Source organism: Scyliorhinus torazame, chromosome 13 (genome assembly GCF_047496885.1).
Source record: "Scyliorhinus torazame isolate Kashiwa2021f chromosome 13, sScyTor2.1, whole genome shotgun sequence".
Taxonomy (NCBI): domain Eukaryota; kingdom Metazoa; phylum Chordata; class Chondrichthyes; order Carcharhiniformes; family Scyliorhinidae; genus Scyliorhinus; species Scyliorhinus torazame.
In genome coordinates, this window is record NC_092719.1 from 79,532,387 (window position 1) to 79,556,735 (window position 24,349).

The 24,349-nt window shown below is 44.6% G+C and overlaps 1 protein-coding gene across 4 annotated transcripts in view; it reads right to left on the reverse strand.

The window, feature by feature from the left end:
• The window catches only part of itpr2 (inositol 1,4,5-trisphosphate receptor, type 2), a 333,090-nt gene that overhangs the window by 38,074 nt on the left and 270,667 nt on the right, over positions 1–24,349 (reverse strand). For all 4 annotated transcript variants that reach the window (XM_072471852.1, XM_072471851.1, XM_072471850.1 and 1 more), the window contains 4 exons: positions 20,828–20,938; positions 16,821–17,013; positions 13,370–13,495; positions 6,969–7,144 (listed from right to left, as the gene is read on the reverse strand). In XM_072471852.1, coding sequence (XP_072327953.1) covers positions 6,969–7,144; positions 13,370–13,495; positions 16,821–17,013; positions 20,828–20,938 — 606 coding nt within the window. The remainder of the gene's footprint in view (positions 1–6,968; positions 7,145–13,369; positions 13,496–16,820; positions 17,014–20,827; positions 20,939–24,349) is intronic.

The following is a 24,349-nucleotide window of genomic DNA, read 5'->3' on the forward strand; positions in this document are numbered from 1 at the left end:
AGTGTCTAAAAGGTTGCATGGGGTTATTGGGTTACGGGGATCAAGAATCGGAAGGCACAGATTAAAGTTAATTGGTAAAAGAGGTAGTGGAGATATGGGGAGAACATTTTCTCACAGTGAGTGGCTTGGATCTTGAGTGCACTGCCTGATGGGTGATGGAGACAAGGTCCATCCAGCCATTCAAGGGGGGGAATTGGATTGCTATCTGTAAAGGTAGAATGTGTAGAGTTTTGAGGACAAGGCAGAGAATGGCTCTAGGTGAATTGTTGGCACAGATGGGATGGTCTGAAGATCCTCCTTCTGTACTGCAAACATCCTATGATTCTACTTCCATCACACTTTCAGATATTACAATGCAGATCGCAGAGTTTTTTAAAAATCTCCACATCGTTCCCCTACTCCTTGAGACGGATACCTTCCAACTGCGCCCTCTGAACATCCTCCCAGCAGTGTAATCACTTTGGATGCAATTCTCCCCTTTTGCGACTGTCATGGCGGGGCAGGAATGTAGAGCGTTTCCCGTCACAGAAGTTGGTGAGAAAACATGTCAAATCTTCCAGCTCCAATCTCATTAATTATGCACCCAGGTATTTTACGTCATATTTAGTGGTGGGGCAAGCCTGGGTGGCACTTTGTCCACCATCGTATCTTGGGTGCCATTTTGAAAAGACGGCAAAATCACTGACCACTATTGAAGAAAGAAGGCGGACCTCGGAACATTGTAGATGGATCTCCGGAAGTACTCCGAGACAAGAAGCTGGACCTCCTGAGCATGAATCTCCAGGAATGTTTGGATGCTAGAAGATAGACCCCCCCTCTCGGACCCCAAATCTGGAAGGTCCACTGCAGATTCTCCCCCGACCCAATGTTGTGGTGTTCCGGAGTCCAGGTTGCAGGCGGCCTCCATCCTGAATTCCGGAGACAGCCTCAGGCATTGGTCAGATGAGTCCCGACATTTGCATGCCACGTTGTTTGAAACGTGTTTCACGCCGGCATGTTTTCCTGCCGGGACTGTGTGGAGAATTTGGGCTCGGAGAGTCGGGCCTACATCTGCATCCCATTAGCGGGACGCAAATGAGGTTCCCGTTGGCCTCTGGTGGGTTTGCCATCCCGCCAATGCGGAAGATCCCACTGTGAATTCATGCTGGTGTGAAACCAATTTCTGGCACTCCCACCATGTCCGCCATTGAACACGCCGGCGGGAATTCCGCCCTTTATCTTTCTTTATTTTCTTTATTCTATAAATATTATAAATAACGTTTATAATATTATTAATTCTGAACACCTCTATTAAACTTCTATTTCTAGCCTCGCCCCATAAATAAATTACCCCATCCTGGGTGCCGTTTGACACCACCCTCTTCTTCCTACAACTCCATCAATCATCTTGTGGGACCAAACTCTCAACTAAATTTGAAGTCAAATGCTTTGAAATAGCCCCTGATTTTCAAATACTGCACCCCCCCTCCCCAACTTTCTCTCCCCTCCTTTCAAGTCTACACTCCACCCGATTCAAAATTAAAGAACTGTGAAGAGAACTAGTTCATGGATTGATATTAAAGCAGTTAAATGTAATGTACCCTGTACATCCAAAGGTCAGTGTCTGAGTTTAACAAAGTGACACTCGTAAAATGAATCAATGGTGTTATTAATAACTTCCAGATCGCTGAAGTATGAGCACATCAAGTTAAACATATAAAACTAATAACTATAACCTAAATTTAAAAATGTTACATTGTGGATACTTTTCAGCTGTATTTCTTGCTTGGACATGTTGTACAGCAGATTATTGCTGAATTTATTAACCATTTGCCTTAATACCAGACTCTGCTGTTATTTCCAAAAGCCTTTGACATTTGTAATCCCAAATATTATAACAGAATTATGAGTATAGTAATAGAAACACAGCTGACATGCAGTATTAGCCTATACAATGTTTCAAACCCGATTTTCTATGTACAGTCACTTTCTCAATTTCATCTGCTTTTTAAATTAAGAGAAAACTGTACCTCACTCGGAGACTGGTGTAAGAAAATAGCCCCCAATTTTTTCACTAATTCCATGACCCTTATTCTTTAACAGCTTTGGGGCCTAAACATTATGTGAGGCCTTCAGAGGCTCTGAGCAAACCATCCATTCCACTCGGTAGTTTCTTTAGTTGCTTTGGACTGAAACGCAAGTCAACACCATGAACACCATTCCGTGCTGACGGAATCTCAAGGCCTCCAGGAACGCTCACTAGCCCTGATTCCAGGTCATAGCAGATTTAGGGCAAGATCCTTGGCCCGCCGTTGGGATCTTCAGTCCCGCCACTGTCAGTGGAATTCCCCAGTGAATCCACCCCATGCCACCGGGAAACCTGCGGCAGGGGTGCGGCGTCAGCGGGACAAGATCCCACCCTTAGCCTTTCACCCACAATTGGTGAGAATTGGGTGCCATATTAAGGAGCCTTGTGGGAGTACAGGAACATACTAATCAGAAAAGGGAGTCGGCCACTCGGTCCATCGAGCTTGCCCGGCCATTCAATAAGATCCCGCCTGAATTCTCCCCTCCACCAATAACCTTTCCCGCCCACTTGCTTACCCCCTTGCTTATAACGAGTCTATTTATCTCTGCCTTTAAAACATACGGACTCTGCTTCCACTGCCTTTTGAGGAAGAGAGTTACAAAGACCCTCAACCCTCAATAGAAAACATTTCTCCTCCTCTCTAGCCTAAATAGGTGACCCCTTATTTTTAAACAGTGACTCCTAGTTTGACAGAGGAAACATCCTCTCCACATTCACCCTGTCAATACCCTTCAGGATCTTAAAGGTTTCAATCAATTTTCCTCTTATTCTTCTAAACTCTCTTGGATACAAACCTAACCTGTCCAACTTTCCTCATAAGACAACCCACCCATTCCTTGCATTAGTCTAGTAAATCATATTTGAACTGTTTCTAACGCATTCACAGCTTTCCTTAAATAAGGAGACCAATACTGTACACAATACTCCAGACGTGGTCACACCAACGCCCTGTACAACTGAAGCATAACCTCCCTACTTTGTAATCAATTCCCCTCACAATAAATGACAACATTCTATTAGCTTTCCTAATTACTTTCTGTACCTGTATACCAGTCTTTTGTGATTCATGCACTAGGACACCCAGATCCCTCTGTACCTCAGAGCTCTGCAATCTCTCACCATTTAGATAATAAGTTTATTTTATTATTTTTCCAGCCAAAATGGACAATTTCTGATTTTCCCATTATACACCATTTACCAGGTGTTTGCCCACTCACTTCACCTATCGATATCCTTTTGTAGCCTCCTTGTAACTCAATAACTCAGCCTAAATTATAACAAAAACAGAAAACAGAATAGCCCTATTTATTATGGCAATCAGTAGCGAGTGGTGTCCCTCAGGGTTCAGTGTTGGGCCCACAATTGTTCACAATTTACATAGATGATTTGGAGTTGGGGACCAAGTGCAATGTGTCCAAGTTTGCAGACGACACTAAGATGAGTGGTAAAGCAAAAAGTGCAGAGGATACCGGAAGTCTGCAGAGGGATTTGGATAGGTTAAATGAATGGGATAGGGTCTGGCAGATGGAATACAATGTTGACAAATGTGAGGTTATCCATTTTGGTAGGAATGATAGCAAAAGGGATTATTATTTAAATGATAAAATATTAAAACATGCCGCTGTGCAGAGAGACCTGGGTGTGCTAGTGCATGAGTCGCAAAAAGTTGGTTTACAGGTGCAACAGATGATTAAGGCGGCAAATGGAGTTTTGTCTTCATTGCTAGATGGATGGAGTTTAAGACTAGGGAGGTTATGCGACAACTGTATACGTGTTAGTGAGGCCACACCTGGAGTATTGTGTTCAGTTTTGGTCTCCTTACCTGAGAAAGGACGTACTAGTGCTGGTGGGTGTGCAGAGGAGATTCACTAGGTTAATCCCAGAGCTGAAGGGGTTGGATTACGAGGAGAGGTTGAGTAGACTGGGACTGTACTCGTTGGAATTTAGAAGGATGCGGGGGGATCTTATAGAAACATATAAAATTATGAAGGGGATAGATAGGATAGATGCGGGCAGGTTGTTTCCACTGGCGGGTGAAAGCAGAACTAGGGGGCATAGCCTCAAAATAAGGGGAAGTAGATTTAGGACTGAGCTTAGGAGGAACTTCTTCACCCAAAGGGTTTTGAATCTATGGAATTCCTTGCCCAGTGAAGCAGTTGAGGCTCCTTCATGAAATGTTTTTAAGATAAAGATAGATAGTTTTTTGACGAATAAAGGGATTAAGGGCTATGGTGTTCGGGACGGAAAGGTGAGCTGAGTCCACAAAAGATCAGTCATGATCTCATTGAATGGCGGAGCAGGCTCGAGGGGCCAGATGGCCTACTCCTGCTCCTAGTTCTTATGTTCTTATGTTACATTCCTATACCCACCCTTATGATGTAAATTGCCTATGTAAACAGTCTATGTAAACGCATCACACTGTAATAATATTCTCCTCATAGCATGTTATGGGACCTCAGTTTGGCATCGACCAGTCCTCAGGCTGTTTCACGGCGGCGGGTGACCTGCCGGCAAGATCTTCTGGTCCGGCCACTGTCAATGGGATGTCCCATCATCTAACCCTGTTTCTCCTGAAGACTACAGTAGGTCCTGACTCCTCCTGAGTGCATGTTGCACATATTAGTTAAGGCGATGACTTTGGTAATTCACTGGTGAATTCCAAGGATTTGGCAGGTCCAGATCATAGTTCAACATGGTGAAACTGAAAATTTGGAAGCGCACATTGGGAAATTGATGTGCAGGAAATTAGGTGGTTGTGAATCAGATACACTTTCCAATACACCCTAATTTCTAGAATAAGAAGCATAAGAACTAGGAGCAATACGATCATGGCTGAGCTCCTCTTGGCCTCAACTCCACTTTCCTGCCCATTCTCCATAACCCTTCATCCCGCTACTAATTAAAAACCTATCTATCTCCTCCTTAAATTTGTTTAATGTTCCGGGGTCCACTGCGCTCTGGGATAGAGAATTCCAGATTCACAGCCCTTTGAGTGAAGTAATTCCTCCTTATTTTTGTTTTAAATCTGCCACCTCTTAGCCTTAAACTATGGCCTCTCGTTCTAGAATATCCAACAAGGGAAAACACTCGCTCTCCATCTAGCCTGTCAACCCCATTTGACATCTTACATACCTCAATTAGATTTACTCTAAACTCCAGCGAGTATAGGCCTAAACTGCCCAATCTCTCTTCATAAGAAAGTCTTCATCCCTGGAATCAATCCAGAGAACCATATGCAGTTGCAACAGCACTTCCCTACTTTTATACTCTGTTCCATTAGCAATGAATGCCAAATTTCCGTACACTCCAGTTGCACAAAACTCCTTGTTGAGGAGCACCAATTCATAAAATGCAATTTCAACATAAATAAAGTGGTTACACTTCAAAAATTCTTCATGCTGTTGTTATTGAAAATATTAAAAGATGTGTCATTTGAAATATGGAAATATGGTAATATCTGGTCTGAGAGAAACATGAGAGAATACAGGGCAAGATCCCACAAAGGGTTAACAGCAGCTGCCAGGGAAGGATTGTAAAATGCAGATAGCCTTGGTCAAGCAGGCTTAGCAAACAAGACAAACAGGATTTTTGTTTGAAGGTAAAAACAATGGTTCACACTTCATTTAAATTAACTATCTTAGTTAGCAGCTGGAAAAAAGGATGAGGTTCAGTTAAACTCTAGGGTGTGAAATTTTGCTAATACCAGGTAAATTAAAGAAAACTGGAGACTATCAGTCGACGAGAAACATAGTTCAAAGCCAAAATCAAAGTCAAAATTATGAGCTGAGGACACAATTGGAAAATAAAACTATTGAAATGACAGGAATTAAAAGTAACACCTCTTGAACCCAAAGCATTTTTGAATATCACAAAGGAACTTTGAATATCACAAAGGACACAACATAATCAGATCTATGTTGGATTAGAATGTTTAGATCGAAGATATTTTTTACAATCAAAGAAAATCAAGAGTTACTTTACAATAAGGTCATAAAAAATAGATAACTGTTAGAAAAATATATAAACCTGAAGAAAGGGGACACAGGCAGAACCAGAACTCGGAGAGAGAGAAGCAGAGAAGGAACAAGCAGCTCAGAGTCAGATTACAGTAATCTCGGCCATGGGAAAGGGACAGGGCAAAGCAGCCGAGCTAAAACAGCTAACACATCTAAGGAAGACTAGAATTTAAAGAGGAGGCAGTCAGCTCAGAGATAGCCAGCTCTCATAGCTCGGTACATGGGAAAGATAGGACACAGCAACCGAGCTCATCAGCGAATACATCTAAAGAAGACCAGATTTTAAAAAGAAGATTGATTGTCAAGTTGGGCCTGAAGGTCCTTTCAACCAACCAGTAGGATCTAGAAGCAAGATCTTTGTACCTTTTTGTAAAGACAGTAATTGCAGCTTTTAAAAGAAAAAAATATTATAATAAAATAACTTAATTTAACCTGAAATAGTGGTTATTCCAAAGTCTACTTTACTTACTTAGCAATGCAGGACCCAGGATCGATGCTACTAAGTGGTAAGTAGATGAAATTTTCGGTGAAGGTATGGGTTATACCGGGGGATAACTTGGAAACATAGTTTGACCTGAATAGCAGCACCCACTGAAGCCTGCATCGACGTCGGGGAGTGAGAATCCCTGTTCACCATTTAGAATGTCGGCCCTTTTTGGTATAGGGGGACTTCTAAGAATAGTGGTGAGTTTTCAAAAACACTGTGAAGGACTGTGCGACGTCCGATCATCTTGAACGGTGCTACCTAAATACCAGTCTTTCTTCTCCTTTATTATTGCTTGTACCAATAAAAATACCATCAGGCAAATATTCTCATTAATCTCTGGCTCACACAGAATTTACAAATAATGTTAATTTTCTTGGGATAACATGTGGTTACTTACATTGAGAGCACCCAATAGTATAAGCGTAGGCCCCAGCCCTATCGTGTATATGGATCGGAACATTACAGATACAATAAATAATCTTATTCCATGAGGTTTTGGTAGGAGAATAAGCAAAGAAGTGCAAACAACAACCACTATCCAGAGCAGCGATGAGAACAGCGGAGAAATGGTACCTGCAAAGAGGAAGAGAGCAAAACTGTCAGTGAAGACCTGATAACAGATAATAACATGACAACTGTAACTTGAGTGAAACTTCGATGACGCATTTTTGATTACCATATTTCTCATTTCGTTTGACGGCAGCAACCGGATTAATTGTCAATAACGGGCCAGATTTTGCCGTCAGGATTACAAAGAGACTAATGGTGGAAATGGTGCAGCAAATTCACACAAGGGGCAGGGAAATGGTTATACTTAAATATTCAAAGGTTACTGTCCGAGTAGCATCAGCCCACCTTTAACTTGGTGCAAACAGCATTGAGCTATCTGTTCACCACTCAAATACATGAAATAGTGTGAAGCTGCTGTATTTGCAAAGTAGATATGAACTAAATTCACCCCAGAAAGATTATGCCTTGTACATTTCATTAGAAGTAACCTTTTTACAATGTGGCAAGTGGCAAACGCTGCCGAAGAACCTCTCTGACTCCCAAAATTAACTATTACGTGTGTGGGCTCTCATTCCTTCAGAATTTAATTATTGTTGAAGATTTTAAAAATGAAAAATTTGAAATTAAAACTTTTTCCCCTTCTGTCCCCTTTTTCTCGTTCTAATTCAATCTTTCTTTTAAAAAAGTCTGATTTATAGAATTTACAGTGCAGAAGGAGACCATTTGGCCCATCGAGTCTGCACCACCTCTTGGAAAGAACTTAAGCCCACGCCGCCACCCTATCCACGTAACCTCACCTAACCTTTTTGTTTGTACACTAAGGGCAATTTATCATGGCCAATCCGCCTAAGCTGCACATCTTTGGACTGTGGGTTGAAACCGGAGCACCCAGAGGAAACCCAAGCATACACGGGGAGAACGTGCAGACTCCGCTCAGACAGTGACCCAAGCCGGGAATCGAACCTGGGACCCTGAAGCTGTGAAGCAGCTGTGCTAACCATTGTGCTACCATGCTGCCAGGAATTTGACAGGGTTCACTCACTCTAATTAATACTTTTGTCCTACCGGCGGAGGAGAAGGAAACAGAGATGGTTGTGGCAATGGACGCTGAGAAGGCATTTGACCGGGTAGAATGGGGGTACTTGATTGCAGTTCTAGAGCGGTTTGGGATTGGATCAAAATTTGTGAACTGGGTAAAGCTACTATACAAGGAGCCGAGGGCGACTGTCCGCACAAACAACATCAGCTCGAGATACTTTTCTCTCCACTGTGGGACTAGGCAGGGTGTCCTATGTCCCCCCCCCTGGCTGTTTGGACTCATGATTGAGCCGTTGCCCATCGCATTAAGAAGTTCGCGGGTATGGAAAGGAATAGTGGGGGGGGGGGGGGGGGGGGGGGGGGGGGGGGGGGGGGTGGGGTGGGGGGGGGGGTGGAGATAGAGCATAGGATGTCCTTATATGCCGATGACTTGCCGTTATACGTGTCGGAACAGAGTGTGTTGATAGGGGGAATATTGGAGCTGCTTCGAGTGTTTGGGTCTTTCTCGGGGTACAAACTAAATCTAGACAAGAGCGAGTATTTTGTGGTGTCTTGGCCGGGGGTGGTAGCAGGGGTGGGGGGGCTGCCATTCCGTAGGGCAGGGACTCACTTTAGGTACCTGGAGGTGCAGGTTGCCCGGGAGTTTGGGGGGGGCTCCTCAGGTACAACATTTCTAGTTTGGTGGGGAGAGTGAAAGCTGATCTGGCAAGGTGGATGGTCTCCCTCTGTCACTGGCGGGTTGGGTACAGGCAGTTAAAATGAACGAGTTGCCGCGATTTCGGTTTATTTTTCAATGCCTGCCGATTTTCCTGCCAAAGGCATTTTTCAGAGAGATTGAGGGAAGGATTACTTCATTCATATGGGCAGGGAAGGTGGCCAGAGTTAGAAAGGTGCTGCGACAGAGGGGAAGGCAGGCAGGGGGCTTGAGTCTTCCGAACCTGATGTATTACGATTGGGCGGCGAATGTGGAGAAGGTGCGGAGCTGGGTCAGAGGGGTTGATACCCAGTGGGTCAGAATGGAGAAGAGTTTGTGCAGGGGGTTGGGATTGAAAGCACTAGCAACAGCGCCGCTCCCGAAGGCCCCGGGGGAAATACTCAGGGAGTCCGGTAATAATAGCTTCATTGAGAATTTGGAGGCAGTTTCGCCAACACTTCGGGTTGGGGGCAGGGTCAAGGGAAATGCCGATTCGGGGGAACCACAGATTAGAGCCAGGGAAGTGGGATGGAAATTTTCAGAAATGGGAGGAGAAGGGGATTGAGACACTGAAATATTTGTTTCTTAGGGGTCGGTTTGCAGGATCGCGTTCACATGTTTTGGTCCTGTCCAAAGCTAGAGGATTACTGGAAGGAGGTTTTTCGGGTAATTCTGAAGTGGTGAAACTGGATCTGGGCCCCCGGGAGGCCATATTCGGGGTGTCGGACCAGCCAGGGTTGGAAACGGGTGCGGAGGCAGATGTTGTAGCCTTCGCCTCATTGATCGCCCGAAGGCAGATCCTGATAGGTTGGAGAGCAACCTCTCCACCCTGTGCCCTGGCGTGGAGGGGGGGGAACTGTTGGAATTCTTGACACTTGAGAAGGTTAAGTTTGAACTGAGGGGAAGGATGGAGGGGTTCTACAATTCATGGGTATTATTCATTATGCACTTTCAAGAACTGGATTACATCGGACATTAGTTGGGGGGGGGGGGGTGGGAGGGTTGGGGGAGGGGGCCTGTGTGCGCTAATCGCGACTATGGGTGATCCCCAATTCCGTTTTGTTATTTGTTTGTGCGAACATGCGGGCTAATGTTTGGGGTTTGGTGGGAGGATGGATCATTGTTATTGATATGGGGATTGACATATTTGTTACTGATTATTATTTATTGTTGGTGGGTGTAAATTTGGGAGAAAATGTGAAAAAGGAGAATTAAAAAATATTTTAATAAAAAGTTAATACTTTTGTCCCTTTACCTGCACAGTTAATATCAGCATCCTTGAATCAGATTGACTCAGGAAATACATAGTTCTTTGCCCTGTTGTCTCAGGTCCTGGCCCGATTATAACCCTACACTTCCAGCACTTGGCGCAGAATATTAAACTGCCAAACCATACAGGGGCAGGTTGCAGGAAATACCTTGGCTGGAACAAACATTAGCCCAAAACATCCTCAATGCTGACCTGTAAGTGCATCATAGCACCTTTCATAACTTTCGAACATACCAAAGGGCTTTACGGCAAATGAAGATCTTTTGAAAGTGTAGCCATATTGTAATATAGGAAGTGCAGCGGCTGATTTGCACAACTCCCACAAACACCAATAAAATTGTGATGAGATAGTCTGGTTTCAATAATGAGGAATAAATATTGTCCAGGATGCCAGGGACAACTGACCTTTGCCCTTCTTCAAATATTACTATGGGATCTTTTACACCCATCTGACAGGGCAGGTTTAAATGTTGGAATCACACTCACACCATTACAAAAGTTGCAGCTGTTCCGTCCAAGCTGAGTAAGAGATTGTGGAGAACAGCAACCTGACTGAACACCAAACGGAGAGTCTATAAAGCCTGTGTGTCAGTGTGCTCCTCTACAGTGGGGAGATCCTGACAACATACGCTCGGCAGGAGAAAAGATGGGACAGTTTCTGCCTTCACTGTCTCAGACACATCCTCGCCATCTCCTGACGGAACAAAGGTCACCAACTCAGAGATCTTAGAGCCTGCTAATTCCATCAGCGTACACTTACTGCTGAGGCAGCAACATCTGCACTGACTCAGACATGGTCATCAGATAGCTGATAATAATAATCTTTCTTAGTGTCTTAAGTAGGCTTATATTAACACTGCAATGAAGTTACTGTGAAAAGCCCCTAGTTGCCACTTTCCGGCGCCTGTTCGGGTACACAGAGGGAGAATTCAGACTGTCCAATTCACCTAACAAGCACGTCTTTCGGGACTTGTGGGAGGAAACCGGAGCACCCGGAGGAAACCCACAGACACGAGGAGAACGTGCAGACTGCACAGCCAACGACCCAAGCCGGGAATCAAACCTGGGACCCTCGTGTTGTGAAGCAACAGTGCTATTCACTGTGCTACCAATGATGGCTGTAAACCCAAAAACTTCCTGTGCGGTGAGCTGGCCACTAGGTCATAACCCAGAGAAAGCAGAGGACAGTGAATCGTGCATGTCCTCAGCTCCACTGTCACTCTCTGCAGTAAATGCAGGAGAGACTGCCACACCAGTTTGGGGCTTCTGAGTCACACCAGACAATGTTTAGTACAAGAGTTGGCCAACACGTCACAAACCATCATCGCACGAGGCAGAAGGGTGACAGAGATGGGCAGGACAGAGATGACTTTGGTTTAATGTGTTAATTGAAAGGTGACCCCTCCAACTGTGCAGCACTCCCTCAGATGTGAGAGATGCATCAATAGAGCTGACAGGAAGTGGAGGTGAACATTATACAAATATTCTGGATATTGGTGTTAATTATACCACACAATTCTTATTTTTAAAAAAATATTGAGTTTTTTTCCAATTAAGGGGCAATTTAGCATGGCCAATCCACCTACCCTGCACATCTTTGAGTTGTGGGGGCAAAACCCACGCAAACACAGGGGAACATGCAAACTCCACATGGACTGTGACCCAGGGCTGGGATCGAACCTGGGACGTAGGCGCTGTGAGGCAGCAGTGCTAACCACTGTACCACCATGCTGCTCTCACAATTCTTATGTTGATCTCCTTGAAAACGATTGAGGGGCTAGTCAAAAAACAATTCCTATCCACCACACTGTCCAGACCCTTCATGATGTTGAATACTTCTTACAAATCTCCTCTCAAAAATTCTTTTCCCCAAGGAAAACAATCCAAGCTTCTCCAATCTATCTTCATAACTGATGTTCCTCATCCCTGGAACCATCCTCATAATCTTTTCTGCACTCTCTCCAATGCCTTTATATCCTTCCTACAGTGCGGTGTCTAGGACATGTTCTTAGATTGTCTCTAAAAGATTCCCCATCGCTGAAGTTAAACTGACCGGCCTGTCGCTGCTGGGGTTATAGTTACACCCTTGCTTTGAATAATTCTCCAGGCCTCTGGCCTCGAGTTTAAGGAAAACTTACTGTTATTATCACCTTCACCATCTGGTTCTGGACCCCTATGTTGATTATATCAGCTCAGCTAATCAACTGGTCCGATATAGTTTAATTTTACCGAGATAATAGATTTTTGTTCAGATGTGGTGCACAACTTGAGTCAAAGTACAGATCAACTATTAATGGCTCTGGGGGCTGAATGGCCTTCTCCGGTTTTGGTTGTTCCACTAGCCAGAATGCTGGCAGAACCAGAGGATATTGGTCCAATTTGGTTCAGCAATTCCCACTTTCCTTTATTCCATTTCCCATAATGGAAGGCAGCCTAATGCTATTGATACCCCCTATGTTCTGCTCACAAGTCAAAGCTCTCCTAAAATGCTAATTCTTTTAAACAATTGTTTCCTTAAAATAAACTCTTTTGGTTTCAATCTCTGAGGATTTGCCATATTTGTTCTCAAATTACTAAAGAGGTATCATTGTGCATTCACCAGTAAACGCTGCTTAATAGGTCCACTGCAGCAAGCACACCTGTAACTCTGTCTACTCCTCATCATTCAGAAGTTCATCAGTGATGACTGTGATTACATTTTGAGGTAGCATTCTGGACAAAATTGTATGAAGTGATTTGGCAGTGATATGGTTTCAGCCCTAACTCATTGGTAGCACCCTCAGCTCCAAATCAAAAGGTTGTGCATTGAAGCTCCACTTCAGAGACCACGGCACATAATGCACACAGACTTTTCAGAGCAGTACCGAGTGAGTGCTGCATTATTGGAGATGCCGAGAACCCTCTCCAACCCACCGTCTTCCCTCCCTGGTGGGCATCAGAGATCCTATGAGCTCAATTTCAAGAGAGCAAGGGAAGTTTCCCCAGTGTCCTGACCTGCCAACCAACATCACAAACAGATTATTTGGTCATTCTCACATTGCGGCTAGTGGGATCTTCCTGTTGCAAATTGGCTGTCGCATTTCTCTACCATACAACCGTGTTGACACTTTATTGGCTGTCAATCACTTTGGGAATTCCTGAGGCCACTAAAGGTGCTCTATAAATGCATGTTCTTCCGATGGACAGTGCTGCCAGTGCAAACATGCACTACAGCTGATCTGAAAGAGTGGGCAATTCATGTGCACATATTAGAGCAATTAATTTTCAAACATTTTTCCCAACTTACCCTCATCACCATCATCTCCAAATGGATAGAAAAGTGCGACGGCTAGGTTTATAAATACTGCAAAATTGAATGAAATGGTCCCCCATAGTGATATGTTTTTCGAGAACCAATAGAGGCCTGGGTTATCTGGAGACAGGGAAAACAAGGTAAGTCATAATATCCTGGTGTAGTCCAATGGAAATCATTAGCCTGAGACAGATGAGGCCACAGTGACGTCGCTTTAGAGCGCACACAATTTTTACATTGGATTTACAGCACAGAAACATGCCATTCGGCCCAACTGGTGTCTACCAGCATTTAATAAGCCTCCACCCACCCTCCTTCATATCATTCGATCAGCATGTCTTTCGATCCCTCTGTGCCAAATATGCTTCACTCTAATGTTTCATGCTATAACTCCATTTGGTAAAACCTCCTTCGTTCTAGCCATCCTCTGCATATAGACATTTCTTGTGAATTCATCACTGAATGTATTAGTGTCTATCAAAAGCTATAAATTAAAGGTCATTGTCCAGAAACATTAACCCTGTCTCTCTCTCCAGAATTGGTGTCAAACCTACCAAATAATTCTAGTATTTCCCATTTTTATTTTATATGTATATAAAAATTACATAGGTCTGGATTACATAATAACTGGAAACACATTCTCCAAGTCTACCCTATTAAACTCCTTTACATGCCTATCAGGTCATCCTCAGTCATCTCTTACTCAGAGACAGGTGTCCTTTTTATGTTTATGCCCTATGCATTTGAAGTGGTGATGATGATGAGTTATTTGTGGTCTGAGTACACCCATACCGCTGTTCGGAAGGGATTTCCACGATTTTAACTCAGCAACAGTGAACGAATGGCCGATATATTTCCAAGTCAGGATGTTGAGTGACTTGCAGGGGAACCTCCAGGTGGTGGTAGTCTGATGTGCCTGCCGCCCTTGTTCTTCTAGATGTTAGAGGTCACAAGTTTGGAAGATGTTGCCAAAGGAGCCTTGGTCAGTTGCTGCAGTGAATCGTGTAGATGGTACACACAGGTGCTACTGGGCATTGGTGGTGGAAGGAGTGTATGTTTGTGGATGGGATGCCAATCAATTGAGCTGCTTTGTCCTGGATATTGTTGAGCTTCTTGAGTGTTGTTGGAGCTGCACTCATCCAGGCAAGTAGAGAGTATCCCATCACACTCCTGACCTGTGCTTGTAGGTGGTGGACAGGCTTTGGGGAGTCATGAGGTGAGTTACTTTGCATAGGATTCCCAGCCTCTGACCTGCTCTTGTAGCCACAGCATTTATATGGCTAATCCAGTTCAGGTTCTGGTGAATGGACCAGGATATTTGTAGTGGAGGATTCAGCAATGCTAATACCATTAAGTGTCAAGGGCAGATGGTTAGAATCATTCTTGTTGTAGATTGTCATGTGTACCAGACTGCTGTCCATGTCTTGCTGCATATGGACACAGACTACTTCAGTATCTGAGGACTTGTGAATGAAACTGAACATTGTGCAAGCATCAGTGAACATTCCCACTTCTGGCTTTATAATGGTGGGACAGTCCTTGATGAAGCAGCTGAAGATGGTTGAGCCTCTGACACTATCCTGGGGAACCACTAAGTGATGCCCTGGGACTGAGATGATCGCTCTCAAGTAACTGTAACCTACTACTTCCTTTGTACTGGATATGACTCCAGCCAGTGAAGACTTCTCCTGATTCTCATTTAATCCAGTTTCTCGATGCCACATTTGGTCAAATGCTGCCTTGATATCAAGGGCAGTCACTCTCATCACACATCTCACATTCAATCCTTCTGTCCACATTTGGACCAAGGTTGTAATGCAGTAAGGAGCGGAGTGGCCCTAGCAAAATCCAAATGGAGCACTGATGAGCAGGTTGTTGGTGAATAGGTATCACTTGATAGCAGTGTTGACTTTCCATCACTTTGTTAATGATTAAGCAAAGGCTGATACGGCGGTATTTGGCCAGAATGGATTTGTCCTGCTTTTTTCTGACAGGATGTCCCTTGGCAATCTTCCACATTGTTGATTAGATGTCAGTGTTGGAGCTATACTGAAACAGCTTGGCTGGGGATGTAGTTTTGGAGCACACAAGTCTTCAGCACTATAGCAGAGATGATGTTGGCTCCTTCTAATTAATAATAGTTTGTACGACCACAGACTAGATGGAATGTGTGTTTTCACCGAAAATGTACTGAGTGTGTCTGAAACAGAGTGCAGCTGGGAAAGACAAAGAAGAGGAAATGAAGCTAAGTGAAAGTGCAGGCCCGATGGAGAAATCCTAAAGAAAAAGAATGAGAGAGACAGGACTTCACAGGAATCACATACCCAATGGAATCAGTTATATATAAGAAATGCATTTTCCTGTAAAATAAGCAGCGTGAAGGTTTGTCAAAGACAGGAGTTATTGAACTTCAATGATGGGTCTAGCCTGAATTCTAAAAAAATAAAGAGCTGCAGGGAATAGGTATTGAGTAATTGTCTATGGCTACAAAGTGTGGGAAGATATTGGGTGTGTCGGATAGGAATCACTTCCTGCCAATTTATCTCGTGACCCTTGTGCCCTCTGAACTATGGCTTATCCTTGCATTTGTATGGTGAGGCCTGAAGGGCCCCTGATTTTGGGCTTCATTACAATTGAGAGGGAAAACTGAGAACAGTTACAGGCAGCATGCTGGCAAGGGGGAATGGAAGATCAGATCACCAATCCCAAAGAGCAGTCCTCCGGTGAGAAACTATAAAGGGAGTGTGAAGATGGGGCACCAAGTTCTGGATCAGAAACGGCGGGGTGGTTGGCCTGGAAGGAGCGAGGGGCACTTGGGCCTGCGGGAGGTTAATACCAGTGGCCCACATTCTTTGTCTGTGGGCTAAAGCAGAGATCACCTCATCGAGTAAAATTCAGGTACCTATCATTCCAAAACGTGCCTTGCAACCTAACAGGCGGTGGACATGGGACAGGTTTTTCTGAACATACCCAGCACCAGATGCAATAGGGCCAATCAATCAGTGGTGTAGATCGAGGCCTCAGGCAGGTGTCCAGGCTGCCTATTTCCATATACAAAAGGACTGATGCCTGCTTCAGACCTGGACGCCGCACGCCAATCCTTTTGGGTTTCACCATTATGGTGGGTGGCGCATCCTGTCGCACTGTTAAAGTCTTAAGAGGCCGAGAAATGTGCTGAGTGTGCCAGGTTTCTGGGCCTAATTATCTGCGATTCCCCCCAGCAGAGAGCTTAGATTCTAGCGAACACAAATTAATATGATGGGAGGTGAAGGAGAATTGATCTGAAGTAACTTCTTTCTGGCCGAATTTACCCAAAGACGGACCGAAGATTTACACACCCCAAGAGCTAATTAGTAATTCCCAAAAGAAAAAGAAAGGCCTCCCAAGCTCCAAGTGAGATCAGAAGAGCCCAAGCACGAGGCAGATCCAAGTGAAAAATATTTACTTTTAATCGTCTTCTGCCAATTCATTTCATTGTAGAGATCCTGAGTTTGCTGGAAGAAATCATTCACTTTGCTGCCCTGCTCGTCCCTCTCTGTGGTGTTGAACACCTTAGATTTGGACTCACTGGTGAGATATTCACAAATGCTGGGCACGGGGAAGACTATTTTCTCCATGGTCCGGTCATGTCGAACAATCTGGGGAAAGAAGTTGGAATCAGATTAAAAACAGAATTATAAAAAACAGAATTATTACAGCACACAAGGGGACCATTCGGCCCATCATCTGCACCGGATCGCCAAAAAGGGCAGTTTAATAACACTATTCCCCTGCCTTCTCACCATAACCCTGCACATTTTCCTCTTCCGGTAACAGTCTAATTCCCTTTTGAATGTTTCAACTGAACATGCATCGTTCACAATCTCAAACAGTACATTCCAGATTCTGACCACTTGCTGTGTGAATCTGTCTCCACTACACTCACAGTCAGTACATTCCAAATCCTAACACTTGCTGTGTGAATCTGTCTCCACCACTCTCACAGTCAGTACATTCCAAATCCTAACCATTTGCTGTGTGAATCTGTCTCCACCACACTCACAGACAGTAGCTTCTAGATCCTAACCACTCGCTATGTGAAAAAGTTTCTCCTCGTGTTATTTTTGCTTCTTGGCTAATTACTTTAAATCTGTGCCGTCTCGTTCTTGATCCTTTCATGAACGGGAATGGTATTATTCGGACTACTTTGCTGCTATTGCTCAAATTCTTTTTCGGACAACAGGTGTGACATATCCACTGAATTCAACACCAGAAGACGAGAGCCTTATGAGGTATTAGACCAAGTTATGAGACAAAAACAGAGACGGCCTTCCTTGGTCTGCTATACAATATCCGGCCTTGTATTAGTTTAGGTGAATTATAATTAGCTGAATCTGAGGTTAGATTATCATCTGGGGGATCTTGCCATATTAGGTAATAAATTCTCACCTACTCAGTGATGCCCTCATCCCAAGATGAGTTTTTAAAGAATGGAAAGGCTATTATTCTCGTTAACATTTGAAAAATGGCATTACTGTGGTTATCCTGACTCTTGACAGGGTTGTTGCGGGAACTGCTGTCACTGAAAGAGCGGGTTTGAATGCAGCCCTTTAAAAATATATTCTTTCACTTCTTTTGTTAGGCCACATCAGAGTTCAATTAAGAGTCACCCACATAACAGTGTGTCTGGTGTCACATGTAGACTAGACCAGGTAAGGACGGAAGATTTCCTTCCCTAAAAGATTTAAAATGAACCTAATGGGTTTTTACAACAATCGATGCTGGTTACATGGTCACCATTACGGAGGCTAGTTTTTAATTACAGATTTATTAATTGAATTTAAATTCCACGAGCTCTTTTCTTACGGCCGCTCGGCCCATCTAGGCCGGAGAATCGGTGGGCCAGCCGCGTAGAGCGGCCCGCGACCGGCACCATGCCAGCGCCAACGGCGTTGATTCTCCGCGGAGAATCGCATGCCGGCGTGGTCCGTTCGCGGGGATTCTCCGGCCCAGCCCGGGGCTGGGAGAATCCCGCCATAATGTCCAGAGCAGGACACCATATTCCAGCGGAGTCTAACCAGTGTTTCATAAAGGTTTTGGCAAAAACCTTGGAACACCCTGTTACTTAGAAAATTTATATATTTTAAAATTTAATCTTTCATGGAACATGGATGTGTTGCCCATCCCCAATACCATTGAACTGAGTATTTTGCTCAGCCACTTTTGGAAGGAAATTAAGAGTAAACCACATTGCTGTGGGCCTGGAGTCATATGTAGGCCAAACCGGGTAAGGACGGCAGATTTCCTTCCCTAAAGGGTATTAGTGAACCAGATGGGTTTTTACAACAATCAAAGAAAGTATCATGGTCCCCATTACTGAGACTAGCTTTATATTCCAGATTTTATTAATTGGATTATAATTCCACCAGCTGCCATGGTGGGATTTGAACCCCAAAGGATTAGCCTGGGCCCTTGGATTACTAGTCTAGTGACATTACTGCTACCCCACTATCTCCCCTCTTGCCTCTCCTTATTCTTCTGACCAAAATGGATCACTTAATATTTATGAGTGTTGAATTTCAGCTGCCACGTCTGTGCATTTCACTGGTCTGTCTATATCCTCAAAGTCTGTTACTAACTTCCTCATTGTTTATTATATATCCAAGTTTCAAGTCATCATCAAACTTTGAAATGATCCACCGTATGCCCAAGTCCAGGTCATCAATAAATAGCAAAGAGGAAATGTGGTCGGCAGCATGTCTAGAGGAGTCTGAATTTCAGTTTCACCCTAAATCCCAATCCCACTGGATAACATTCCATCCAACCTCTGCCCCAAGAAGACCAGGATTCCTTCGCTCTACAGGGTCAGACATTCCCGGGTTCCCTTCCTGACAGTACACTTTCTTGTCTCCCACCATCCACAAACTTGCGCTCATCCAGAACTCTGCTGCCTGTACCCTCTGGTTCACACCAAGTCCCGTTTCACCCATTGCCCCAGTGCTCACAGACCCCCTGGTTAAGCAGCGCCATGACGTGTCAGAGTCTGAGTGTTCAAAGATCTCGTGGCCTTAAATCCTCCTCATCTCTAATCCACTCCACGACAGCTGCACTCCTCAATTCCACCTCCTGGGCTTCCCTGACTTAATTTGCTGCAACATTGCTGGCTTTGCATTCAACTTCCTCCATCCTCAGCTTTGGAATTTCCTTGTTACAGATCTCCCCCTTTTCACCTCCCTTTCCACCTTTAAAATACTCCTTAAAACCGATCTCTTCCACTCTAAAGGGAGATGGCAATGTAGTGGTAATGTCACTGGACTAGTAATCCAGAGGCTAAATGTGCAGGAGACACAGGTTCAAATCCCACCTCGGCATCTGGTGGAATTGAAATTCAATTAATAAAATCTGCAATTGAAAGCTCGTGACAACTATGTTGAACCCAACTGGTTCACTAATTCTGGCAGCTCCAGAACCTCTTTCTGAAATGGCCAAGCAAGCCCTCAGTTCAAGGGCAACAAATGCTGGCCTTACTGGCGAACCCTATGAAGGAATAAAACATCTCTTTATATGATTTCTGTGTCAAATTCTACTTGTTTCCACTCCAGCTCCTTGTTTCACTATGCTGAGGACTGTCCTGTTATAGCAGGCGTCCTGCCAACAGCCAGGGACAGGAGGAAGATCTCCACACACTAACAGTCACTGAAGTCAGTGCCTCCATTTCAAGATGTTGACAAAACTAGAGAGGTGCACAGAAGTTACATTAACAGAAGGTTGTTCCCCTCCAAGCAGCAGAGGTTAAGGAAGATTTAATCAAGATGTTCAAAGTTATGGATGGTTCCGATAGATGTGGAGAAATTACTTCCATTGGCAGGCAGCTCAGTAACGACAGGACACAGATAGTTAGCGAAAGTAATCAATGGGGAGTTGAGGAGATTTTGTCATCATGTGGTCAGTAGTCATGATCTGGAACACACTTCCCAAGAGGCTGGTAGAGCTGATTCAACAGTGACATTCCAAAGAGGATTGGTCTGATACTTGGAGGGGAGAAATGCACAGAGCTATAAGGAAAGAGCAGGGGAGCGGGATTAAATAGATAGTTTTCAAATAGCCGACACAGACATGTTGAGCCGAATGGTCTCCTTCAGTGCTGTACAATTCTAATGGTGAGATCAAAGCAAAATGGAGTTATGCAGGGGAAGCAGTGATCACCCGAATATAACTGGACACTTGCGAGCATCCTGTGAAAATTAATGTTATGAATTCTTTGGTAGAATAAATTAAATATTCCTGTTCCAGCCAAGAGGCCATTTCTTTTAAATTACTGTAATTCTAAACACGGAGGAATTGATATTTCCACTTGTTTGTCCGGCATCCCACCAGCTACAGACCTCGATTTGCTCTTTTGATTAACACCCTTCATGAAAGCAATCCATTGAGAGACTGTCAAAGAGGGTGATTCCAATACTGACAGCGTACCTCAATCTGCGCGGTGTGATTAGCATAATGTGTTAACGATTCACTGCCCTTGTCCTGTGGATCAGAGTCTGGTTTGAGCTTTAGTTGCAGTTCTTTGTTGTGTTGTGAAAGCTGGAAAAGAACAGAATGATATCAACACCGTTTCAAAACCAATGTCCTGCCTCTAAATGTGATTGCGAGGCTCAAAATACGGTCGGTTACTATACAATGGCAAAAGCTCTTTGCAAACATGTCACGTGTTTTAATCTAGGCTGACATCTCGGTGTTATGCTGAGGGAGGGCTGCATTATGGGATGCACTGTCTGATGGATGAAGCCTTAAACCAAGGCCCTTGACTGGAAGCCCCAGGCCACATCCGCCTGCCCAGCTGAACGTAAAAGGCCCCCATGACAACTATTCAAAGAGGAGCAGAGGCCAACATTCCTCGGTCAGCCAAAACCAATGAAACCACACTCGATTGGTTGGCCCTTCATTGCAGTTTGTGGAATCTTACTGGGCATAAATTGGCAGCTGGTGTTTGTGGTGATATGCAAGTGCACAACAACGTACATAGTGATCGGTACAACCTCCGACCAGCAGGTGGCGATAGAGATCCACAATGTGGCTGGAAAGATACGGGAGTCGGCCGTGAGTCGTTCTAGAGGGCAGTCGCATTCGAAGTAGCTCCAGGAGAATTCAATTATCAGTTACCGTTTGTATTATAGTTCGGCAGTTATCTTTCCACGTGTTGGATCTTGTTAATAAATTATCTTACTAGTCAAAGAACTAGATGTTGTGTGTGCATCTGTACCACGGCCATAACACAGAACGTAGCAGTGTTTACCTTCAAAACAACCACGACTACATGTCAAAAGTATTTCATTGACAGAGAAATGCTTTGAGATGTCTGGAGATGCAAAAGTACAATGTAAGTGCAGGATCCTTATTTCAGCAGTCCTTGCATCTTAGTGTTTGGGGTAGGTTGGTGTAGCGGTTAGGTTACTGGACCAAGGATCCAGAGAACACCAAGTTTAATTCTCAGCATGGCAACTGGGGAATTTGAATTTAGAATTAAAGACAGTAAAAATGACCATGAAGCTGGTCAGATTGTCATAGGAACACAACTAGTTCACTTGTGCCCTCCAGGGAGGAAACCTGCTGCCCTAACGCCGCCCTCCCTCTAGGCTTTATGTGACTCCTAATGGCTTTCTGTAGTTGCTAAAAAGCCACTCAGCTGTATCAAACTATGATCAGCAGTTCAAGAAGGTGGCTCACCACGACCTGCCAGGGCAACTTGGGATGGGCAATAAATGCCAACCTTGCCAGTGATGTTGGCATTTCCAAGTAGGAATTAAAAAATTGCTTTAAAAAGTGTGCTGAAAAGTAACCGCTCGCACTAACATAGAGAGGATCTGGTGTCACGTTTCTTATCAAAGGAAGGTGATACTTTGGCATTGAACGAGAAGGACAGCAGTATTTACAACAGCTGCCACAAACCTTTGAATATTGAGCGGGGGACCACAAGACTCTTTTTTTGAATGCAACGGAATGATAAACTGTTGCTGGACAGAAAAACAGCGTTCAATAGGAAAGTAGATAGGGAAATGGTGAAGCTAACTTGAAATCATGTCAAAAACCCACTGGCACAACGTTAAATATGAATGCAAACCAAATGTTAAAACGTCGCAGGTGGAAAACGAGAATCGGTGTGCACAAAATATTCCTGAAGCTTCGTATGAAATTGATGCCGTGCAGCTCATGCCAGTCGCACTCCGACAGTTTAAAAAAAAATAAAAAATTTTCCAAAGAACTTTCAAATGACAAAACAATTCAGTGGAATACAAACAATATGGGCGGGATCTACCTGTCGCGTTGCGCTCAAAAGGCAGCGCGAAGCAACGCGGCCGATCGATGCTGGGAGATCCCACATTCGGGATCTATCTGGTTCGCCACGCCTCACGTGATCTAACACTTCTCATGAAATGCAGCGATGTGAAATCTTTGTGGAAAATTTGCATATTACAGTGAGATAGCTAGTATCACTCTAATATGCGTTCCTGAGATCACACCAAGGCATGGGATCTAACTTCCTCGCATTGAAGACCTCGGGCAAGTGTCGTTCAGTACTGGTCTCCACAAACAGGGACAAGACGGAACTGCATACATGGGAATCTTCCAGGGGATTGGAAGCCCCCAGGTGCATGCTCCCTGGGCAAGGTGGCATCCTGGCACATCTGATGCTACCTGGGCAACCTGGCATAGGCACCCTGGCAGTGCCACCTGGGTGCCAGCCTAGCACTGCCAAGGTGCCAAGCTGGCATTTTTTGAGCGACAGTGATCAGGCCAGGGGGGATTCACATCGCTGCATCTCATGAGAAGTGTTAGATTTTGTGAGGCGTGGCGAACCAGATAGATCCTGTAGCCATCTGGGATGGCCACTTCCAACTAGGTACAGAGAAACGCGCAAAGCCTGGCGGGTAAAATGGACAAGCCAAGACTCAGGCAGGCTCAGAGCCTGAAATGCATATTCGTAAGCAAGAAGTCCAGACGGTATTGAAACTTCGTCCAATTAGCATTTTAATGGGGCCGATTAGCAGGTGATGGCCCATCAACACCAAAACAAAGGATGGTACTCAAGCAACCGGGACAGTCCCAGACATTTCGGCGCCACTCCCTGTTCAAGGGAAACGCAAACAACGGGGTCAGTGACCGCTTGGGACACGCCCAGCCATCTAGATCCCCGCCACTTATTGGCTAAGGAATCGAACAGAGTGATCAGGGATCACCCAATTAGTAAGGCCCAAATCGAAGGACCGCCCAAAAGAGTGCAATCCCCCCCCCCCCCCCGAGTATTAAGAAGAAGAGTTTGCCATATGTTTACTCTCTCTTGGCCTTGGTACCCCGGTCACGGCCATCGCCAAGTGTAGCAACACCAGAAGCAAGTACAAGTTCAATGCCCACTACCAGACGGATGAGCCCAGCTGAGCAGCAGTTACTCCTTCGAACCCGATAGATCCAGAATCGAACTGTGGCCACTGTTTTCTGACCTAAGCCGGGTGCCTGAAGTTAAGTACAGGTTGTCTTAGTTGATAGGTGTAGTTAACTAGTAGTGTTTATGTTGCATGACTAATTGTGTGCAAATAAAGTACCCTTGACCTTGAACTAACTAACAGGTGTTTGGCTCTTTGATCGATAGCCAGTTGAAAATTGTGGTGGTATCATTTGATACCTGGCGACTCTCAGCATTAGGACATAGATAACCCAGAAAGAAGGGCAAATTCATTGATTGCCGTAATTGGGACAGAGCCACAGAAAAGACAAAGTAAAAGAAAGCACAACAATCCCGAATGTGGGATCTCCCGATTGGGGCACCATTTAAAAATGACATCCCGATCTCTCGCTGCACTGATGAGTCCTGCTCAAGTGACTCAAACACAAAGTGCAGTGATGAATGAGTTCTGTACTGACTGGGGCTGCTGACTTTCAGGTGAGATGTTAACCGGAGGCCTGTCTGCCCTTCCAGGTGAAAGAAACGGAGCCTTC